Source organism: Salmo salar, chromosome ssa03, assembly GCF_905237065.1.
Source record: "Salmo salar chromosome ssa03, Ssal_v3.1, whole genome shotgun sequence".
Taxonomy (NCBI): Eukaryota; Metazoa; Chordata; class Actinopteri; order Salmoniformes; family Salmonidae; genus Salmo; species Salmo salar.
The window spans coordinates 81935830-81960408 of NC_059444.1; the positions used below are offsets into that span (position 1 = coordinate 81935830).

At 46.2% G+C, this 24579-nt stretch overlaps 1 protein-coding gene across 1 annotated transcript; it reads right to left on the minus strand.

The window, feature by feature from the left end:
- Nucleotides 1-523: 523 nt before the first annotated feature.
- LOC106606542 (probable G-protein coupled receptor 139) lies at nucleotides 524-24172 on the minus strand. The gene is made up of 2 exons (XM_014202816.2): nucleotides 23564-24172; nucleotides 524-3132 (listed from the first exon to the last, which is right to left on the minus strand). The coding sequence occupies exons 1-2, from the start codon at nucleotides 23712-23714 to the stop codon at nucleotides 2153-2155; spliced, it is 1131 nt and encodes a 376-aa protein (XP_014058291.2). The 5' UTR covers nucleotides 23715-24172; the 3' UTR covers nucleotides 524-2152.
- Nucleotides 24173-24579: the final 407 nt, after the last annotated feature.

A 24579-nucleotide genomic window follows, 5' to 3' on the forward strand; every position in this document is an offset into this window, starting at 1 on the left:
TTGAAGAGAGAATAGGAAAATACAGCTTTGAGGGTGAGAATAAACTGGCTTTTTACTGTTCTAATCACATTGTTAACCTGGTTATAATACCAATAAGGCACCTCAGGGGTATGTGGTATATGGCCAATATACCACGGCTAAGGGGCTAAGGGCTGTGTCCAGGCACTCCGTTCTGAGTCGTGCATAAGAACAACCCTTTAGCCATGGTATACTGTCCATATACCACACTTCCTCTGGCGTTATTGATTAATTAACTCTCGTTTACTCTCTCTATCTTTCTCTCTGCCTGTCTCTCTCCCTTTCTTGCTCTCTCACATACATACATACATACATACATACATACATACATACATACATACATACATACATACATACATACAGACAGACAGACAGACAGACAGACAGACAGACAGACAGACAGACAGACAGACAGACAGACAGACAGACAGACAGACAGACAGACAGACAGACAGACAGACAGACAGACAGACAGACAGACAGACAGACAGACAGACAGACAGACAGACAGACAGACACTATCTAGTCAGTGATATAAAGTTAAGGGTCTCAGGAGCTGCACAAATACATTCATTCTAATATGACTAATACAATCATCAAAGACAACCAATACTTAATTGAAGACTCTGTAAATGGTAGAAATGTCCTCCTTTTAAAATTGTGGAATGCATGGTTATAAGATTACTGATCCTATGGCACCTCTACAACAAAGTATTGTAATTGTTTCTCCTTCAATCCTGGTCCTGAAGACACACAAAGTGTGCAGGTTATTTGTTTTAACCCAGCATTAACACACCTAGCACATCTTGATTCAACCTCTCAAATTGCTTGATGATCAGTTGATTCGCTGAATCAAGTGTGTTAGTACTGGGCTAGAACAAAAACCTGCACATGTGTGTCTTCAAGATCGGTATTAAAGAACACTGATCTAACAGTCAAGTCTACCATAATCCTTCACCATGACAACAACAGGCAGCTCCTATTTATCCTTAACAACACCTGTGAGACTGCTCCTGATTGGAGGGTTAATTTTCCCAATCCCTTCCATCTTTGATGAATTCACTCACTGAGAACATCTTAACATCCACAGATCCGTTTTTTAATAAAAAGTCTCTTGTAATGTCTAATGCACCTCTGAGACCCACTATATATTAACAGGAAATGTCAGCAGGGTTTCAAAACATGTCAGGGGACATGGTAGTGATTGCGAATCAAATCATCTAAGGTCACCACTAAGGACAAGGATGTCTAAGACTTGAGCATCAATGCCACGGATACCTCTTCAAAGGTGAGTGGTTTCTCTCGCTGAGAGTCTCTGCGATGAACTCTTTGACTAGAGAGGGCTCCCATTGGATGATGGCGATCTGTTCAGATTCAGAGCCTCCCTCATCCTCCCACCGTCCCTCCTCCATCACCTCCTCCTCCCCATCCGTCGACAGCAGTATAACAGAGACAGTACCAAAAATGTCCCAATGTCAAAGCGAGGTTGATATGTCACAGAGGAATTCCTCAGTTGTCACTCTCCATTCCCATTTACAAATGGCTGGCTATAAAACCCAGTAATAAGCAGCCGCCATGATGCTCGTTTATCAGTCCCTGATCACAGTCAAAGCTCATCGTCAGACACTGTCGGAGCTGTAATACAGCCAAAAAGACAGGCAGTTATCCAGTCTGAATGATCAGTCTTTTAGATTGCTTTTTCGCATGAATGAGTGGAGAGATGGTTCTCAACACTCTGTTGCTGGGTTGTGAGTTCTGTTCTGCTGTTTGTGCTCAGCAACATTCCTACTTGATTTCTAAACTTTTCTTCTTCTTCTTGTTCTCAAACATTCTTTCTCTCACTTCAGATAGATAGATTGTTACGTATCCATACACCAACCACATACCTTTCTGTCTCCTCTTCTCAGACGCTCCTCTAACTCTTCTCTCCTCCACCTCTCCTCTCCACCACCTCTCCTCTCCTCCATCTCTCCTCTCCTCCACCTCTCATCCTCTCCTCTAACTCTCCTTTCCTCTCCTCCACTTTTCCAGCCCTCCACTCTAAATGTCTGTTGACATTTGAAAAGCTCAAAGAGTCCCAGAATCGGGTCATCATCAAGGTCGGTCGTCAGGGAAACCCTCCACACTTCCCCCCTCACGAGGAGATGCAGATGGGCTTGCCGTTCTTATCGTACTGGTATACCAGCATCTTGATGCAGTGGGAGTTGGCAGGGGAGATCCAGGGGCTACTGGTGATAGAGAAGTTGTGTCCAGCGTAGAACGGCGGCGGCTGCTTACGGCATCGGAACAACGTCCGGAGAACCGTGGCCGCCATGGTCCGGAAACGCTTGCTGATGAAACAGTAGAGAAAGAAGTTGACCCCGGTGTTGAGGAGAGCTAGCATGTTCGCCACATCGGTTAGGAGGTGCAGAAGGCGGGCGGGACCCGGGGACGCCGGCGGCGCCGTGTACAGGTGGTAAAGGATCACGACAGTGCGTGGTGCCCAGAGGACGGCAAACACGGAAGTGATGGCGAGCAGGATGGCGGTGGTCTTGCCCGTGGAGTAGCCGCGCAGGCGGAAGCAGCTGCGACGGCGCTGGAGCTTCCTGACGATCATTGCATTGAGGGAGAAGAAGACAGAGCAGGGGAGGAGATAGACAGTCGCGCAGTGCACCCAGACTAGCACATGCTGCGCAGCACTACTACTACTCCCCCTTCCTCCACTTCCTGTACCACCTCCAGGTAAACCATGCCACAGCTCAGGCCACCAGTAGTAAGGCGCCGCAGACACCAAACACCCCATATAGACGCCCATAATGACTCGCCGTGTCCGGGCTGGGTAGGAAACGCTATGATACTTCAACGGGTGACAGACTGCAATATAACGGTCAACGGTCAAGGGGACCGTGATCCAGATGGAGGTGTGGATGGAGGAGAACTCCAGGACCTGGACTGCCTTGTTGAGGGAGGGGGGAAGGGGCGCGCCCAAAATGAAGTCCTCCAATATGAAGTCGACGAAGACGATGAGCAGGAGGACCAGGATGTCAGCGGCGGCAAGCGCCAGAAGGTAGTTATAGGAGGACTTCTGACGCCGTAACACCAGCTGGGAGAGGATGATGACAGTGAGTATGTTGGCTGGATGAGGGGGAGGGGGAAGGTTATGAGGGTGACACAAGGGAATAGGTTAGGGAGATGAAGGAGAGGGGAAGGGATAGGATGGGGAGGCACAGATGGGTGGTTTATGGAGGGAATGAAAGGAGAGAAGAGGAGAGGAGGAGAGTGGTCGAGAAATTGAATAGGTGAGAGTTGAGAAAGGGAAGAAGAGAGGGAGAGATAGAAAGCAGAGTGGAAACAAGTTGTTGCAACGAAAGAAAGGAACGGATGTGAGGGGTGAGAGTATGAGCCAAGGGTCAGATATATGGGGAGATGAATGGAGACAGAGATAGAAAGGAGAGGAAAGTGATGGGGAAATTACATGAGAGGAAAAGCATGGAAGTGAAGAAAAAATTATGATGAGAGGTTGAAATTGAAAGTGGAATGAAAACGGGTTATGCCAAAGGAAAATGAAAGAGAGAGGAAGAGAGTTAGTTTTACTGGGGAGGTCATTGACAAGGAACAACACTCATTCAGCCAATCAGAAACAGCACACACTCTACCTATATGGAGCACACCCACACATGTACATGTACATGCACATACACACACACACACACACACACACACACACACACACACACACACACACACGCACGCACGCACGCACGCACGCACGCACACACACACACACAAACACGCACACAAGCAATCACACACACACACACACACACACACACACACACGTCTACACAAAGTTTAATTTGTCTTCCATTTATTGGCATAAAGAGAACCAAATAACAACCCTTTACATAACCCTAACAAGTGTTGTGTTCGAGACCACTGAAAGAGAGACTGATTCAAGACCAAGACCGGAGCAAATCGAATCTGAGTCAAGACCAAAGAACGGAGGAGGGCGAGACCGAGTCAAGACTGAAATCTGGAGGGTTCCGCGACGAGTCAAAACCGAGACCAGAAAAATGTCCAATTCAAGACTATGTTGTAAATTTGACAAATCACCACCATAGTAAGAGTTCTAAATGAGTATTATAACGAAGGAACATTAGATAAACCCTTTCAAACGTTTTCAGTTAGTTGGCCGTCAAAATTGCACTGATAAACGATGGGGAATTGTAGCCTCCTAGTCCTTCTGCAGATTGCCTGCCAATGCATGCTTGTCCCAACCAAGCAGCCAAGCTAACTGGCTAAAATTGGCTAGCTTGCAAGCTAGCTACTCCCAGACACAAATGAGAGAACACCTCACTCTGACCATTTTTGTCGCTGTAGCAGAGCTGGTTAGGCTGTTTACATGTTATCTAGTGTTATCTAGAGTGTTATCTAGAGTGTTATCTAGTCTAGTTCCTGAATAACTATGACTTTTTTGGTCTATATTTACTGACACTGGTCATATTCAGCAGGTGTTTCGGATTTTGCAAATTCATTAGTTGTTTTGCACTCAGACGTGAGTGCTCTGAAATCGGAGAAGATAGGTAGAGTGAATTTGCAACACAAGAGATATGCTAACTGTATAACAGTCGTTCAAGTTCTTGCTAGATAAGCAAATGACACATGCATCTCTAGCTGTGTATAGCTACCGAAAAAAACGATATGAGGGGAAAAAGTCAGTCACACCCACTCTTCCAATGGCATGAAATGACATCCACCTAGCAGCTAGCTAGCTAGCTAGTTATCTAGCTAACATTAGGCTCTGTGTTTTTAGCTTGCTAATTTGATTTTATTGACATTCCCAGCCTTAATTACATTCGTCCGTTTTTGTCCAGAATATTGAGTAATTGAAACAGAAACAGTGCATGTGGAGGCAGCAAACAATGTACCAGTCCAGCTGTGATTTACAACCTGATTGCTGTATTTGTTGGACTACCAAGAAATGTATAGGTGAATTATATTAATCATATACTGAACTGCATCCATCTATTCTGCCAACAATGCCTTAGTGTACGTCATGGAACGTTGAGTCAAATATAACCCATTTTTAAAACGTCTTCTAAAGTTGGTTTTGCAGCATAAACTGGGAATTTTATATTTTTGACTGATATTATGATTGTCTGTTTGTTTCATATCCGTTCCACTTGAAACTTTAGGTCACCAGTTACTTTGTTTGTTAAATGTGAATTTTTTTTTTGCAATGGGAATTAAAAGTTGTACATTTCGATTGGGAAATTGTTAATGGTTGTGTTTTTGTATTCTTATGATTGGGACCTACTGGCTTATTATGTCCTAGTTTATGGACTGCTTATCCTTTAACATCATGCTGTGTGTGACTGCTGTCTTTCCATCAGCCCTATGCAGTGGTGAAGTGGTGCTTGGAGATGTGGGTATACTCTAATTTTGCCCAAACGTTCAGCCCCCCCAGCGAAGGAAAGGCACCCTGTGTGAAAAATCCTATGTTATGTTATGTTTTCCTATAGATTTTTCAAATTGTCACTCAAAACCACACTTTTTTTAACAGAAAAAATACTAAAATGTGATGGTCTAAATCCACAACAATGTTTAAACTACATCAATCTGATTGGGTGGGCCTGTCAGGGCCTGGCTCCCCAGTGGGTGGGCCTCTGTCCCAGGCCGGTCCATGTCTATGCCCCTGATGCAAACAGCACATTATGAAAATTGCGCATCACAAATAGCCTACCAACCAACACTTTTTCAATACCTGGTTTGCATATCCATTGTTGCCTTAGTTAGCATATACTGGTAGATATCATATGTTGAAACGTCTGTCCTACCCTACCAGCTACCGATGTCATTCTTCTGTGAGCTGCTCCATGCCAAAACCAGTTGAGAGATGCACGCTCTTGCTGCCTGCAAATGATATTCCACTGAAACTAGGCTATGTGTGCAGCACGCATGTGAATATATTTCACGTCCTTTGCGATTGTGTAGGCTACTTTGTGCATGATTTCTCTATTGTACTACATAATTGATCAATTGTATCAGTAGGGATTAAGAACAGAGTGTATGCTTATACCTGCATATACCCTCCAGTGCACCACTGGCCCTTTGTGTTTTACAGAAAGTGCACTCACCTACATGAGAGCTCTGGTATTACAGTTGCTGTCCTGTCAGAATCACGAACCTGTCACACACTGAAGGCCTGTAGGTTCACCACTACGCAAACATGTCTATTGTAGATATAAAGGCTGTTAAGATATTCATGTTTCAAGGAAGGAGTGTATATATTTGGCCTGGCGAAATGGTTTTATGGGCTGACTGAATGGAAGCTGATAATTAGGAGTTTTTTACTCCGCTGGTCTCCGCTGGTCCCCGGAAAGTAATGATGAGTCCTCACTGTCAGAGACTGAGTCAAGACCGAGTACAAATGTATCCGGCACCAAGACAAGACCAAGACACTCAATATGTGGTCTCAAGACCGGACTCGAGACCGAGACCAGTCTCGAGTACTACAATACTGACCCTAACCCTAACCCCTTTCTAAAGACTAATCATTTGCTTAGTAGAATATTGCCTGTGACCATTTTTCTCCTCTCCTCTCCTCTCCTCTCCTCTCCTCTCCTCTCCTCTCCTCTCCTCTCCTCTCCTCTCCTCTCCTCTCCTCTCCTCTCCTCTCCTCTCTCTCTCTCTCTCTCTCTCTCTCTCTCTCTCTCTCTCTCTCTCTCTCCTCAACCTTCCCTCTCTCTCTCCCTCCCTCTCTCCCTCCCTCCCTCCTCCCTTCCCCCTTTCAACCTCATCCTTCGCTGCCTCCCTCCATCTCTTTCTCCCCATATCCTTCACCTCCTCCACCCTCCACCTGGTGAGTTGCAAGGTGGCACTCGCGGGTCCATTAGTTAGCCCGATTAAATAATAATATACGGCGCCACAACAAAACCAGGGAACAATGACAGCGCACCGTCACGGCCTTGCTGAGTCGTTGAGGCTCCGGCTGGCCCAGATAAACAGTCCAAGGACACCACCCTCTTTCTCCCTCTGTATTTTCCTCCCCCTCTTGATTCTTCCTCCTCTCCTCACGCCTTCACTCTTTCTTTTCTTTTCTTTTCCTTGCTTCTTCTTCCATCTTTTCTCTCCCTTTTCACTTCTCCTTTCCTCCTCATTCGCCTCTTTCTTTGCAATCTAACTACCTCCCTCACATTCCTTATTTCCTCTCTCCTTCTGTCCTTCCCTTATGTCCCGCCCTTCTGTCCCTCCCTTCTGTCCTTGATGGAGCATGGGGAATGACTCAGGGGACATGGAGGGACAATCACAGTTTTCTATCATTTTCTCCCAGTCTCCCTCCCTCCCTCCCACCCTTCTTAAGGGTCGTGCTGGGCCATGGTGAATTGTTCATGAGCAAGATGTGGGGGATAATCACAGTTTTCTATAACTTCGCCCCCCTCCCTCTCTCTCTACCTCTCTCTCTCCCTCCCTCCATCTCTCCCTCCCTGCATCCCTCCCTCTGTCGTGCTGGGACAATCACAGTTTTCTATTATTTCCTCCCTCCATCCCTCCCTCCCTCCCCTCTTCCTGGGACTCTCTGCCAGTAGTAGGAGAAACGTGGACACAAAGGGGTCTATATGATTTAGCCTGCTGTTACTAAGGCAAAACCAACTGTGTGTATGTGTGTATGCATATGTGTGTGTGTGTGTGTGTGTGTGTGTGTGTGTGTGTGTGTGTGTGTGTGTGTGTGTGTGTGTGTGTGTGTGTGTGTGTGTGTGTGTGTGTGTGTGTGTGTGTGTGTGTGTGTGTGTGTGTGTGATTTCTTGTATGTCAACAAGTTCAATGGTCATGCGTGTGTACATGTGTAAGTACATGTGTGTGGGAAACTGCAATGTACCTCATGATGGTGAGTATAAAAGTGTACACTTTGGGAGAAAAGTGGAGATTTTGGAAGTAGCCTTAAGCGTAAAGAGAACATGTGCAAGCTGTCAACAGCTGTCAAGATCTGTGCTTTTGTAACCAAGCGAGCTCTGTTGATTAAATCAGAAGTTTCCCTTTCCATCTAAAATAGCTGATTCCAATGATGTGTGTTGAAGGCAACCAGGCAACATTCATCCCTCTTTGTTCTCTTGCAGTAGATAAAGCTGCTGTATGTCTGTCCATGACATTTCTGACATTGATTTGCATTGTTATGTCACAGAGACATCAATGCACTTAGCACGTCACAGGACATCCTGCTAGATGAAAGAGGTCTGTGGTGCCTCTCCCTCCGCCTATCTTTTTCCTCCCCCCACCTCTCTCTTTCCCTCTGTCTCTCTCCTTCTATCTCTCTCTCCCCCTCTCTCTTTCTCCCAGTCTGTCTGGTAATAGACGTGGGATTGGATTAAAGATGGCAGCTCAGAGTCTGGTCCATCACATGTCACACCTCTCTGCTATCAGCTGATTACTAATGACAAAGCAGGCTCCAGATAATGACTAAAGATGTCCTTGTCAGAAGCAGGCAGAGATGCCCAGGCACACGGGCCTGCGGGCACACGCACACACACATTATCAGTTTGCTTTGCAGCATTTCAGGTTCTCTCTCCTCTCCAAGTGTAATGGGATAATCCAGCAGACGATCCCATCCTGTGTGCTGCTGATCACTCACCAGTCAGCCTCCCGGACACTCATCTAGCCACTCAATTGTTTTTGTTGTTGAACTTCACTTTATTATGCTACTGATGTTGTTCCAGAGTGGAAAGTTAAATGTCTCTCGCTCTACTATCTCATCCTACACGCTCTGTGTATGTGTGTGTACTGTCTGTCTGTCTGTCTGTCTGTCTGTCTGTCTGTCTGTCTGTCTGTCTGTCTGTCTGTCTGTCTGTCTGTCTGTCTGTCTGTCTGTCTGTCTGTCTGTCTGTCTGTCTGTCTGTCTGTCTGTCTGTGTCACGTCCTGACCCTAGTAAGATGTCAATTTCTATAGTAGAGCAGGTAAGGGCGTGACAGGGGGTGTTTTGGGTTTTTCTATGTTTTCTATTTCTATGTTTAAGTTCTAGTTTTTCTATTTCTATGTTGGGGTTGTTTGGGTTGGTCTCCAATTAGAGGCAGCTGATCCTCGTTGCCTCTGATTGGAGATCATATTTAAGTAGGGGTTTTTCTTCCTGGGTTTTGTGGGTAGTTGTTTTCTGTTTAGTGTATGTCACCTGACGGAACTGTTGTCGGTCGTTTTGTTTAAGTATATTCATTAAAAGTAAATATGAGCACTTCACACGCAGCACCTTGGTCTCCTTTAGACAACCCGTGTTACAGAACTACCCACCATGATTGGATCAAGCGGTGTGCCCGGGCTGAAATGGACACCTGGTCACATCAGGAGTGGATTGAGAGGAGAGACTTGGGGCCAGGTAATCAAGCGATACCGGAGCCTACCTGGGAAGAACGAGAGGCAGTCCCCAAAAAAATGTTTGGGACTGCACGGGTAGTTTGGCTGAGCCAGGACTGGGACCTGAGCCAATTCCCCGTGCTTTTTGTGGTAAGCATGTCCCTGCCTCTCGCATTCTCTCTCCAATGCGCCTCCATAGCACAGTACGTCCTGTGCCTGCTCCTCGCGCTCTCCCTCCAGCGCGCCTCCAGAATCCAGTACGTCCTGTGCCTGTTCTTCACACTCTCCCTCCAGTGCGCAGCCATAACCCAGTACGGCCGGTGCCTGCTTTGAGCACTCGGTCCTCAGTGCGTCACCCCAGTCCGGTGAGACCGGTTCCTGCTCCACGTACAAAGCCTCCAGTAATAATCGATGGTCCGACCCCTGTAGAGATGATCCATGGCACTAAGCCTCTAGTGGTGATCCATGGCCCGTAGCCTGTAGGAATATTCCGTGGCACGAAGCCTGAAGAAGTAATCCATGGCCCGGAACCTGAAGAAATAATCCTTGGCAAAAAGCCTGGAGGGATTATAAATGGTCCGGAGCCTGTAGGGATAAACCATGGCACGAAGCCTGTAGGAATAATCCATGGCCCGGCACCTGTAGAGATAATCCATGGTAAGAATCCTCCAGTGATGATCCTTGGCGCGGAACCTGTAGAGATGATCCATGGCATGGAGCCAGCAGCAACGGTCACTAGTCCGGAACGCTTTTCCGTCCGGTGCCTCCAGCGACACTCCTCAGTTCAGAGCCTCCAGCAACGCTCTTCAGGCCGGAGCCTCCAGCGACGCTCTTCAGTCCGGAGCCTCCAGCGATGCTCCCCAGTCCGGAGCCTCCAGCGACGCTCCCCAGTCCGGAGCCTCCAGCGACGCTCCCCAGTCCGGAGCCTCCAGCGACAGTCCGCAGCCCGGAGTCTTCAGCGGCGGTCCCCAGCCCGGAGTCTTCAGCGGCGGTCCGCAGCCCGGAGTCTTCAGCGACGGTCCGCAGCCCGGAGTCTTCAGCGGCGGTCCGCAGCCCGGCGTCTTCAGCGGCGGTCCGCAGCCGGGAGTCTTCAGCGGCGGTCCGCAGCCCGGAACCTCCAGCGGCGGCCCGCAGCTCGGAACCTCCAGCGGCGGCCTGCAGCCCGGAACCTCCAGCAATGATCTACAGTCCGGTTCCTTCGACGACAATCCACGGTCAGGTGGTAATTAAGCGGAAGGATCAGGAGTACGCCCAGAACCGGAGCCGCCTCCTATGCTGGAGGTTAAGGTTATGTGGACTGCATTTGAGCCGCCCTAGTCAATTAGCACCCTCCCTACCCTCGCTTTTGTTTTGTGGTTTCTTTATTGATTATGTTGCATTCGGGGTCTGCACCTTTGGGGGGGGGGTACTGTCATGTCCTGACCCTAGTAAGATGTCATTTTCTATAGTAGAGTAGGTCAGGGCGTGACAGGGGGTGTTTTGGGATATTCTATGTTTTCTATTTCTATGTTTAAGTTCTAGTTTTTCTATTTCTATGTTGGGGTTGTTTGGATTGGTCTCCAATTGGAGGCAGCTGATCCTCGTTGCCTCTGATTGGAGATCATATTTAAGTAGGGGTTTTTCTTCCTGGGTTTTGTGGGTAGTTGTTTTCTCTTTAGTGTATGTCACCTGACGGAACTGTTGTCGGTCGTTTTGTTGTTTTGTTTAAGTATATTCATTAAAAGTAAATATGAGCACTTCACACGCCGCACCTTGGTCTCCTTTAGACGACCCGCGTTACTGTCTGTCTGTCTGTCTGTCTGTCTGTCTGTCTGTCTGTCTGTCTGTCTGTCTGTCTGTCTGTCTGTCTGTCTGTCTGTCTGTCTGTCTGTCTGTCTGTCTGTCTGTCTGTCTGTCTGTCTGTCTGTCTGTCTGTCTGTCTGTCTGTCTGTCTGTCTGTCTGTCTGTCTGTGTCTGTACATCTGCCTGGAGTACCTGAAAGCGTAACCAGGTGGTTTCTCTCCTTGCTCCTGTGTGTCTCTGTGTCTCTGTGTGTTTGTGTATCAAAGTGTGTCGCTAAGCTTTAAGCCACCTGGGGAGAGACATTAGAAGATGCCAGCAAATCCAACGCAATGGATTCCTCACATAATAATCCTCTAACCTCTCCCTCTCTATCTATCTCCTTCTCCCTCTCTCTCTCTATCCAGCCCTCTTTCTCCATCTAACTCCTTCTCCCTCTCTCTCTATCCAGCCCTCCCTCTCCATCTATCTCCTTCTCCCTCTCTCTCTATCCAGCCCTCTTTCTCCATCTAACTCCTTCTCCCTCTCTCTCTCTATCCAGCCCTCTTTCTCCATCTATCTCCTTCTCCCTCTCTCTCTATCCAGCCCTCCCTCTCCATCTATCTCCTTCTCCCTCTCTCTCTATCCAGCCCTCTTTCTCCATCTATCTCCTTCTCCCTCTCTCTATCCAGCCCTCTTTCTCCATTCTCTCTCTCTCTCTCTCTCTCTCTCTCTCTCTCTCTCTCTCTATCCAGCCCTCTTTCTTCATCTAACTCATTCTACCTCTCTCTCTCTATCCAGCCCTCTTTCTCCATCTATCTCCTTCTCCCTCTCTCTCTCTCTCCCTCTCTCTCTCTCTCTATCCAGCCCTCTTTCTCCATCTACCTCTAAAGAGGGATGACCATATGCGGAATTGAAATGGGGTGTTTTTCCGTGGCCATGGTATTATTCAGTGAAAAGCCAGGCACTCCCTAGTGAGACAGGGACTTGAACAGACGGACAAAGGGAATCGGATGTGCGCTTGACATTTCCATTTAGCCACAGCCAGCCTCCACTGGATGGCCCATTCATTTCAATTGACTGCTGCTCTCTGTCTCTGGGTGCATCCCATATGGCACCCTATTCCCTGTATAGTGCACTACTTTAGAACGGGGCCATGTGCCATTTGGGATGCAACCTGTGTCTATGTAGCTGGGGTTGGGCAGCAGGGTTAGGCAGGCAGGGTGGCTCTACTCGACATGCGACTTGGTCCAGGAGGGAACCATCTCTACCAGGGGAGGAAGGAATGATGAAAGACTGAGAATAAAACAGACAACAACCACAAAGTGCTTCTCCTGTACTTTCTTTCTCTCTCTCCCACTGTGTCTCTTTCTGTGGTTCTTTCTGTGGTTCTCTCTCTCTCTCTCAAATTCAAACTCTCTCAAAATATTAAAATCAAATAAAAATAAAAGAACAATTGCCTCTCTCTCTATGTCTCTGTCTCTCTCCCTTTTCACCTTTCTCTTCCCTCTGTCTCATCTCCCCTGATGTGTGACCATGACGTTGGGAGAAATAGGCTGGAGATGAGGGCAGCCTGGGCTGTCTCCAACCGAGTTGGGATTAGAATGACCTGTGGGGGGAGAGAGAGAGAGAGAGAGAGAGAGAGAGAGAGAGAGAATGGGGGCTGTTGCCACATGTGTTTGTGCGTCTCTACTCTGCTGCTTCTTCAATATAACAGGGGACGAGGCCAATGACATTGTTGGGGGAGGAGGAGGGGGGAACGATACACACACACTCTGATACACAAACATACTGACATGCACATACTGACATGCACTCACACACACACACACACACAGACTGAGACACATAGTGCTCCCCAAGGTGTGTAATGATGCTGAGTCATCCCCCCTAAAAAAGGAGGTGTAGAAACAAGCCCCCTTGCTCCGGCGGAGGAGAAGACAGGAGAGGCACAGTTTAACCCCATAGAAAGAAGAGGTAAATACATTAGATGATGCCACACTATGACTGCCTCGCAAATAGCACCCTATTTCATGCAGAATCTTCTGTCAGACATGCCGCAATCTACACCCCGGGCCTGGTATTGTTACACAGAAAAAGAGAGTCAAAATTTGAAAAGAGAAAGGAATAATGAAAATAAGAGAAATTAAATGAGAGAAAAGACTTGCAATTACGCTTTTGGGATGATGAGGAAATTGAAGTTAGATTCAGGCTGCATATCTGAGGGAGTCAGCTTAATCAGTCTGGTGGATGTGTTGTGTGTGTGTGTGTGTGTGTGTGTGTGTGTGTGTGTGTGTGTGTGTGTGTGTGTGTGTGTGTGTGTGTGTGTGTGTGTGTGTGTGTGTGTGTGTGTGTGTGTGTGTGTGTGTGTGTGTGTGTGTGTGTGTGTGTGTGTGTGAGTGTGAGAGAGAGAGAGAGAGAGAGAGAGAGAGAGAGAGAGAGAGAGAGAGAGAGAAAGAAAGAGAGAGAGAGCGAGAGAGAGAGAGAGAGAGAGAGAGAGAGAGAGAGTGAGAAATAAGAGAGGGAGAGAAAGAGAGAAAGAGAGAGAGAGAGAGAGAGAGAGAGAGAGAGAGAAGGAGAGAAGGAGAGAGGGAGAAATAAGAGAGGGAGAGAGAGAGAGAGAGAAGGAGAGAAGGAGAGAAGGAGAGAGAGGGAGAAATAAGAGAGGGAGAGAGAGAGAGGGGAGGGGCAGAAATGAGAGAAGGTTAGACAGAAAGTAGGAGAGAAAGTTGAAGGAGTGTAAGATGAGGTAGGGAAAGGTTAGGTGAGAGGTTGATTGAGAGCGAAGGGGAGAGGAGAGGCAGATATAGTTTAATGGAGAGAGAGAAGATGTGGATGAAAAGAGAGGTAGTGATGGAGGAGGTAAGGGAGTGGGAGGAAAAAATAGGTAGTGATGGAGGAGGTAAGGGAGTGGGAGGAAAAGAGAGGTAGTGATGGAGGAGGTAAGGGAGTGGGAGGAAAAGAGAGGTAGTGATGGAGGAGGTAAGGGAGTGGGAGGAAAAGAGAGGTAGTGATGGAGGAGGTAAGGGAGTGGGAGGAAAAGAGAGGTAGTGATGGAGGAGGTAAGGGAGTGGGAGGAAAAGAGAGGTAGTGATGGAGAAGGTAAGGGAGTGGGAGGAAAACAGAGGCATGATTGAAATATCAAAAGGCAGTTTCAAAGGTCACACGCACTTTGAACCTTATGACAAACATTTGCCCTTTTGTCTTATCAAAGAGTCTGATTAGACTGAGCAACCAATCCACCAATCCATTCACTCTATTTATGTTGTACATTTACGATCCAATCTTGGCTATACACTTAGAAAGAAAGGGTTCTGCGGTTCTTCGGCTGTCCCTGCAGAATAAACACTTTTTGGTTCCAGGTACAACCCTTTTTCTAAGAATATTCTTTGTACCCTCTCTACAAAGACAGATGTTGAGTTTATTTCTTTATTTATCTCGTCTCCCGTGAACTAACACTTAACCATACACTGCTGTGTGCTTTCATAGATCAATACATTCCTAAAGAGAGATATGGAGGTGGAGAATATAAATATTTAGAGTAGGAGAGAGAGGGTGAAGACAGAGATACTGAATGAAAAAGAGAGTGACAATAGAGGTAGAGATAGAGAGGGCAAACTAGAAAGAGAGATAGAGAGAGGGCTAGGATAGTTAGAGAGAAAGAGAAAGAGAGAGAGAGAGGATAGTTAGAGAGAGAGAGAGAGGGAGGGTGAGAATAGAGGCAGAGAGCGAGAAAAAAAGCTATGAATAATTGTAGAGAGAGAAACAGAGACAAGCAAATAAGAGAGAAGAGGAGAGAGTAGATAGAGAAATAGATGCCGGGCCAGGTTTGTATTGATGCCACTGCAGTGTTGTGCTACTGCCTGATGAGACCTTTAGATTCTTCAGAGCACACAGTCTATTGAACCAAACCTTGTTGTTCAACTCCTGCTCTGCTCTCACTGTCTATAGAAGCTCTATAGCAACCTGGAGATGAGAGAGAGAGAGAGAGAGAGAGAGAGAGAGAGAGAGAGAGAGAGAGAGAGAGACACCAAGAAGATGGATAGGAGATGATAGAACCAGAGAGGGAGATAGAGTTTTGTAGGGGAGGATGAGGGAGAGACCAGGAAGTAAACAACAAGAAGAGGGGGAGAGGGAGGATGTAAAGAGAGGATAATAAGGGGAGGAGTAGGATGAGAGGAGGGGTATGGCCGGCAGATTGCGAGATGAATGTCAGTTCCTGGGAGCTTTTCCACGACTACCTAATGATTAGTTCTAAGTCATAAACATTGACAAATGAGATCTAAGTCCTCCTTTAAACAGTGCTGTGCGGTACTGAGCGAGCCTTAAGGATACTGTACACCTTTCTCAGTGTTTTCTCACAGCTTAACACTGCCTAGTTGGTTTTTATGTGGGTAACGGATACACTTTCAACACCAGTCAGAACTGTCACTGTGTCAACAGCTTTAAAAACACCTATCTTCCCACCTCTCTCTTCCCTCTCTCCCTCCTCCCTCCTCCCCTGTCATCTCTGGCTCATCTCCTCCCTGACAGGCCGCTGCCTGGTGGATATAAGAGCATCCTCCTCTTTCCCTCCCTTCCTGAGACTGTCCCCAAAGCCCCTGTCCCTTCCCTCTGTCAACTCCGGTCCCTCCATCCTATCCTTCTCTCTCCCTTCATCCTATCCTCCTTTCTACCTGACACACACGCAGTCATGCACACACAGACACACACATAAATACACACACACACACGCACACATGCACACACAAACAACGCACACCTCCCCAGTGGGGCAAGCAGATCAATGGCCCAAATATAAAATCTCTTTATAAGAGATACATACATTCACCACACTAACTGACAACATACAGTATACATACACCAAACTCCCTGACTAAATACAGTAACCATACACTAAACTCCCTGACTACATACAGTATACACACACCAAACTCCCTGAATACATACAGTATACAGTACATACACCAAACTCACTGACTACATACAGTATAAACACACCAAACATACTGAATACAAACAGTATACAGTACATACACCAAACTCCCTGACTACATACAGTATACATACACCAAACTCCCTTAATACATACAGTATACAGTACATACACCAAACTCCCTGACTACATACAGTATACACACACCAAACTCCCTGACTACATACATTATACATACACCAAACTCCCTGACTACATACAGTATACAGTACATACACCAAACTCCCTGACTACATACAGTATGCATACACCAAACTTCCTGACTACATACAGTATACACACACCAAACTCCCTGACTACATAAAGTATACATACACCAAACTCCCTTAATACATACAGTATACAGTACATACCCCAAACTCCCTGACTACATACAGTATACATACACCAAACTCCCTGACTACATACAGTATGCATACACCAAACTCCCTGACTATATACAGTATACAATTCATACACCAAACTCCCTGACTACATGCAGTATACATACACAAAACTCCCTGACTACATACAGTATACACACACCAAACTCCCTGACTACATACATTATTCATACACCAAACTCCCTGACTACATGTGGTATACATACACAAAACTCCCTGACTACATACAGTATACACACACCATACTCCCTGACTACATACAGTATACAGTACATACACCAAACTCCCTGACTACATACAGTATACACACACCAAACTCCCTGACTACATACAGTATCCATACACCAAACTTCCTGACTACATACAGTATACACACACCAAACTCCCTGACTACATAAAGTTTACATACACCAAACTCCCTGACTACATACAGTATACATACAGTATACATACCACAAACTCCCTGACTACATACAGTATACATACACCAAATTCCCTGACCACATACAGTATACATACACCAAATTCCCTGACCACATATAGTATACATACACCAAATTCCCTGACCACATACATTATACATACACCAAACTCCCTGACTACATACAGTATACATACACCAAACTCCCTGGCTACATACAGTATTCATACAGTATACAAGACTGTAGGCAACCTAACTAGTGACTACACACATGCATCAGGACTCTGTGAACAGTAAGCACAGGAGCTGCTCCCTGGTGAGATGTTGGTTAATTGGTTGTGAATAAAAAGGTACAGAGAGTTATTGGCATCAGGGAGCAACAGCAAAAGAACAGCTGCAATGGTGCATGCATAAACTCTTTAAAAAACCTTAAAGGGTTCTTCAGCTGTCCCCATAGGATAACCCTTTGAAGAACCCTTTTAATTCCAGGTAGAACCCTTTTGGGTTCCATGTAGAACCCTTTCTGTATCCAAAATTGTTCTACCTGGAACCAAAAAGAGTTGTACCTGGAACCAAAAAGGGTTCTCCTGTGGGGACAGCTGAAGAATCCTTTTGGAACCCTTTCTTCTAAGAGTTTATAGCTGTAGGACCTAGTATAGCACTGTTTCAGATATTCTTCATGGTATGACCTAGCCTGGCTACACCAGGACTGAACACTGTTTCAGATATTCTTCATGGTATGACCTAGCCTGGCTACACCAGGACTGAACACTGTTTCAGATATTCCTCATGGTATGACCTAGCCTGGCTACACCAGGACTGAACATTGTGCTTTTGTGTGGTCTAGCCAGGCTAGGTAACACCAACCATAAACAAGAATCCCCCAAAAATGATGTCCTCTCAATAACTGTCACGGATTCTAGGAGTGGTGGTTGGAGTCAGGCGCAGAGAGCAGAGGTTAAGTATATCGTCTTTATTTTCTCCAGCACAAAACGGTCACGCCAAAACCGAAGGGCGCGTAATAATAATGACCAACCCATAACACAGGGCAAAACAGTCCGGAGAGAAAAATAAGACGTCAGCCAGCACATCCAAAATACAAACAGCAAAATAATCCTGCACAAACCTGGGCGGGCTAAACAGGCTTAAATAAACACAAATCAAGAAAGAAAACAGGGAACAGGTGCAACCAATAAGACCAAACAAACAGAAAAGGGAAAAGGGATCAGCGGTGGCTAGTAGGCCGGCAGCGACGACCGCCGAGCGCCGCCCCAACAGGCAGGGGAGCCACCTTCGGTGGGATTCGTGACAATAACATGCAGTAGAGACGATCAAACCATCTATGGTATAAAAATACATTATTTCATTTCCACAACCACCACATAAAAGTCCTCAATCATTTTTCTGACACCTAACTATGCTGTAACAATACCTAAACTTATGCTTGTGTTTCATTGCTTTGCCTAGGCTACAAACCATAACTTCAATACAACAACAGAAAAGTTGAATTCCTGTTAGTCACACATAAGCATAGACACAGACTATAACACATCCCCGGCCCAGTGTTGTGGTACTGTAGGGTACTGTAATGTTTGCTGCTGCCTGAACACGATAGCCTGACCACGCTGGTTTCGTTCCCATAGAGCAGCAGCCTCGTGAGGCAGAGAGAGAGCGCCCGTTAAGAACGGGTGAGCGATTAATTAAATAGGTGGCAATTCATCATAGCTCTGTCGTCTGGCTTCCTCACTCAGGTCTCAGGGTGCCACTTCACTGACTCCACTGTTATTAATCTCTCTCCCTCTCTCTGTCGTTCTCTCTCTTCACCTCTCTCTTTCTCTTCTAATTTCTCTAGCAATTTTTTTTCCACTTCTCTCTTTTTGCTCTCCATGTTCACCTCTCTCGCTCTGTCGTTCTCTCACTCCGTCGTTCTATCGCTCTGTCGTTCTCTCACTCTGTCGTTCTCTCACTCCGTCGTTCTATCGCTCTGTCGTTCTCTCACTCCGTCATTTTATCGCTCTGTCGTTCTCCCACTCCGTCGTTCTATCGCTCTGTCGTTCTCTCACTCCGTCGTTCTATCGCTCTGTCGTTCTCTCACTCCGTCGTTCTATCACTCTGTCGTTCTCTCACTCCGTCGTTCTATCGCTCTGTCGTTCTCTCACTCCGTCGTTCTATCGCTCTGTCGTTCTCCCTCTCCCTCTTCACCCCTTTCTCTCTCTTTCCCTCCAGCTTCACCTCTCTCTCCTTCTTCATCTTTTTCTTTCTCTTTCTCTCACTCTCCTTCTCTGGCTCTTCACCTCTCTCTCCTGATCTACATCTCTCTCCCTGCTCACATCTCTTTCTCTCCTGATCTTCCTCTCTATTTAAACTTCTTTCTCATTATCGCTCTCATTCTCAGTTTCACTTTTCACCCTCAAGTCACTTGCACATCTTTTCCTCAACACTTCTTCTCTTTGTCCTAGAAATAACATTCTCTTTCTCACATCGTCTCATCATGCACTCTCTCTACCTCCATCTTCAAATCTATCCATCCCTCTCTCTTTATGTCTTTCTACATCGAGGTCACTGTAAGTAACCTAAAGACAAGATGATTTACATACGTACCCAAAGCCCACAGCAGTCTCAGAACAGACTAATGGCACAGTGTGTTAATTACATCCCACTGGGCAAACACTGGTTGAATCAATATTGTTTCCATGTCATTTCAACAAAATTACGTTGAACCAACGTGGAATAGACGTTGAATTGACATCTGTGCCCAGTGGGAGTGCGACTAACCCCAAGCTACAACACAGACAAAAGGTATCTAGGCAGCAATACTATTTCTCCAAATGAACATTACAGTCAAGCTATCAGTCCAGGTCAGGTGGGATGATATGTCAGCAAAACTACTGTAGTAGAACAAGTAAAAATCAACCATTTCAAAATCAGAAGATTCAAACTCCTTCCATCTTCCAAGGATTCAGCATGCAGGGCTGCAAACATAATTGATTGTGGTCAGCTACTACAGTATAGATTTACCTTTCAACAGAAAAATGGAGCCCGAGGAGGTAAAAGGGGCTTTCTTTCTTCAAGACAGCAGGCGACGTGCAGGAAACATTTTTATGATAGTTTGTCATACAAAGCACTTCTATTACTTTGGATTGCAGATTCCCTTATTGAGAACAGAGTGTACATCTTGAAATCTCTTACTCCTGATCCATTGTAATAGAAAGTAGGACATCCCTTATGAAACTCTTATCAAACACAGATCACAGTATTACTGCTCAGAATAAGGGCCAGTCAATTCACTCCACACTCTACTTAAAACTAGCACTGAGTGCAATAACCTCTTTTAGTGAATGCATTTAAAACATGCAATGTTGAAAATAAAACTAGAATATAATACATTAAAGAATGTAGGGTAATAGCTTTAGAATTGAGGGTTACAATCTTTTTTCCCTGTTGAAACAAATTGAGGTGAAGTTCTGGTCTGGAGCTGAAGCAGAGTGAATATATCTGCTATAGCCTCAAGGGCAGAAAATAGACTTTAATCATAGATTGGACATCAGCATTTGTCCTGACCTCTAGCCTCTCTCTCCCTCTCGCTCTCTAGCTGCCACAACACAGACCAGAGGTAATATATGACATATACAGTGCATTCGGAAAGTATTCAGACCCCTTGACTTTTTCCACATTTTGTTTCGTTACGGCCTTATTCTCACGTTTTTTCCCTCATCGATCTACACACAATACCCCATAATGATGAAGCAAAAACAGGTATTTAGAAATTGTTGCAAATGTATTTAAAATAAAAAACAGAAATACCTTATTTACATAAGTATTCAGACCCTTTGCTATGAGACTCAAAATTGACCAGTAAAGGGGTCATTTGTCATTGTAGTATGGACAGGGCGCGTGGCAGGGGGTGTTGTTTCTGTGTGTTTTGGGGTTTGTTTGTTTCCAGGGGATATGTTCTAGTTTTCTTTTTCTATGTTCATTTTCTATGTGTGGTCGAGTATGGTTTCCAATCAGAGGCAGGTGTCTTTTGTTGTCTCTGATTGGAAGCCATACTTAGGCAGCCTGTTTTTTCCTTTGGGTTTGTGGGTGGTTGCTTTCTGTATAGTCTGTGAACCTTACAGAACTGTTGATTGTCGGTTTGTTATTTTTGTTTAAGTGTTCACTCGCTTTAATAAATATACGAAGACGAGCACTATACCCGCTGCGTTTTGGTCCCCTTTCATCGACGCCTATGACACCATTGATCATTCTTGAGATGTTTCTACAACTTGATGGTAGTCCACCTGTGGTAAATTCAATTGATTGGACATTATTTGGAAAGGCACAAACCTGTCTATATAAGGTCCAACAGTTGACATAGCAAAAACCAAGCCATGAGTTCGAAGGAATTGTCCGTAGAGCGCCGAGACAGGATTGTGTCGAGACACAGACCTGGGGAAGGGTACCAAAAAATGTCTGCAGCATTGAAGGTCCCCAAGAACACAGTGGCCTCCATCATTCTTAAATGGAAGAAGTTTGGAACCACCAAGACTCTTCCTAGAGCTGGCCGCCTGGCCAAACTGAGCAATCGGGGGAGAAGAGCCTTGGTCAGGGAGGTGACTAAGAACCCGATGGTCACTCTGACCGAGCTCCGGAGTTCCTCTGTGGAGATGGCAGAACCTTCCAGATGGACAACCATCTCTGCAGCACTCCACCAATCAGGCCTTTATGGTAGAGTGGCCAGACGGAAGCCACTCCTCAGTAAAAGGCACATGACAGCCCACTTGAAGTTTGCCAAAAGGCACCTAAAGGACTCTCAGACCACGAGAAACAAGATTCTCTGGTCTGATGAAACCAAGACTGAACTCTTTAGCATGAATGTCAAGCGTCACATCTGGAGGAAACCTGGCACCATCCCTACGGTGAAGCATGGTGGTGGCAGCATCATGCTGTGGGGATGTTTTTCAACGTAGCAAAGTACAGAGAGATCCTTGATGAAAACCTGCTCCAGAGCGCTCAGGACCTCAGACTGGGGCGAAGGTTCACCTTCCAACAGGACAACAACCCTAAGCACACAGCCAAGACACTGCAGGAGTTGTTTCAGAAAAAGAATGTTCTTGAGTGACCCAGCCAGAGCCCGGACTTGAACCGGATCGAACATCTCTGGATAGACCTGAAAATAGCTGTGCAGCGACGCTCCCCATCCAACCTGACAGAGCTTGAGATGATCTGCAGAAAAGAATGAAACTCCCCAAATACAGGTGTGCCAAGCTTGTAGCTTCATACCCAAGAAGACCTGAGGTTGTAATCGCTGCCAAAGGTGCTTCAACAAAGTACTGAGTAAAGGGTCTGAATACTATTTTTAATACATTTGCAACAATTTCTTAAAACCTGTTTTTGCTTTGTCATTACGGGGTATTGTGAGTAGATTGATGAGGATTTTTTTTAAAAATCCATTTTAAAATAAGTCTATAACATAACAAAATGTGGAAAAAGTCAAGGGGTCTGAGTACTTTCCAAATGCACTGTTATCACAGTGGTTAAATGTCACTATTTTGACACATTCTAATGAGACCATTTTGCCCAGACTGGGTAAGTGTCCATCCATAGACCACAGAGTAGGGAAGCAGACATATAAAATCTGTCTTGTGAATAAACTCATCAATAAGTCTTTACAGAAACGATGAAGTACTGTAAGTAACCCAACAACACGATGGCTCGTAGGCTATGCACCTGAAAGCCACGGCAGTCTCAGTACAGACTAATGGTACAGTGTGTTCATTTAAGTGTGTCTACCCGCAGCTATAACACAGACAAGGAGTTCTCTAGGAAGCAGCGTGTTTTACTCCAAACACATATTACAGTCAAGCTATCAGCCCAGGTCTGAACTGACCCATACGTCTTTGGATCAGACATGACTGGGATGCATCAATATCTTTCAGAGGTCAGAGAGCCGGTTAACACACAGTATGTCCTAGAGGTCAAGGAGCCGTGTCTGTGTAGGAAAGACAGTCCCAAATGATGTCCTAGAGGTGGCATCTGTGTAGGAAAGACAGTCCCAAACGATGACCTAGAGGTGACGTCTACGTAGGAAAGACAGTCGCACATTATGTCCTAGAGGTCACGTCTACATAGGAAATAGTCACATTTCAGGACCAGTCATCACCTGGATAAATCCTTCAGGTCTTTCTTTCTGCTTCACATCATTGTAATTCACTTGGTGAATAGAAGCCGGATGATTTAAAAGAGGTGAAATTTGAGCTGAGTAACAGAAAATAACATTTCATCCCTTTTTTCATTTGTCTGGCTTTTTATCTCTGTTGATCCAACAGACCGACGTGCAGGTGAGCGCACACACACAAGTAGTTCTGTGTTTGTGTGTGCGGCATGGGCACACACACACACTGGCACAGACACATGCACACACACTCGAGCACACAGACAAGACAAGGTCAATGTGAGATATAAATGAATGACTAGAGCAGCTGAGCACAAAACACAGACTTCAAACACAAACACATACTCACTGAGAGTATAGCAAACACACACACACTGTCATACAAACACAAACAAATACATATTCACAAAAAATACATATACGTAGTAAGACAGGCACAACACACACACACAAACAATGCACACACAGTCACACTCTCTCTAATCCATCCTCTCCCCCCTCTCCCTCTTACCGGGCAGGCCGAGGCAGAGCAGGGCGCTGTAGTAGATGACGGGCAGTGGTCCAAGGGGGCAACCCTGGGGAGTGTCGGCCAGCTGCTGCCCCGGGCTCCAGGCACTGCTGTTGGGGGGGGAAAGGAGGGTGAAGATGTGGCTGTGCTCCATGGCCCTCCTCTTCCTCCTGGTCCTCGTCCTCAAATGCTCAGGAGCGTGTGAGCTCAGCTCGGCTCGGAGTCGGGGAAGCCCAGAAACACACACACTCTCACAGACCCAGACAGCAGGACTGAGACAGAGAAAGGGAGAGAGAGAGAGAGAGAGATAGAGAGGGAGGGAGAGAGGGAGAGGGAGAGGGAGAGAGAGAGAGGGTGCTCTGTCCTTGGGTGCCAGTCGGCATGAGTGTGTGGTATGTGTTGAAGCTGAGGTTGCGCGAGCGTTTGTGCGTCTCTGAGTGAGAGAGAGAAGAAGAGAGAGGGAGACAGAGAGGGGAGAAGAGGCTGTAAGTGTCTGTGTGAAAGAGACAGATGTTGAGACACAGACGACACAGACGGGAAGATAAGAGGTGATATGTGTGTGTGACGGGGGAGAGAGGAGGAGGGAGAGAGGAGGAGGAGAGTTGAGAGAGAAAGTAAGTGGGGAGGGAAGATGCTGCATGCATGTGTGACTGAGAGAGAATCAGAATGAACCGAGAGAAAGACAGAGACAGAGAGGATGGAGAGAGAGAAAAAGATAGATTTAAAGAGGGAGGGGGTAAAGACAGAGGGAGAGAGAGAGAGAGAAATTGAAAGAGAGAGAGATGGAGTGAGAGACAGGAGGGAGGGGGTAGAGAGAGAGCCAGGGCACACTAGAGGAGTGAGTAAGGAGAAGTGAGGGAGCAAAAGAGGGAAAAGCAGACGGGAAGGAGAGGAGAGAGGAGAGAGGGATAAAGATGATTTGGATATATGTGAGTGAGGAGAAGACAGGAAGGCAGTGAGAGTGAGGGAGCGGAGGAAGGAGGAAGGAGGAAGGAGGAGGAGTGGTAATGTTTCCCTTG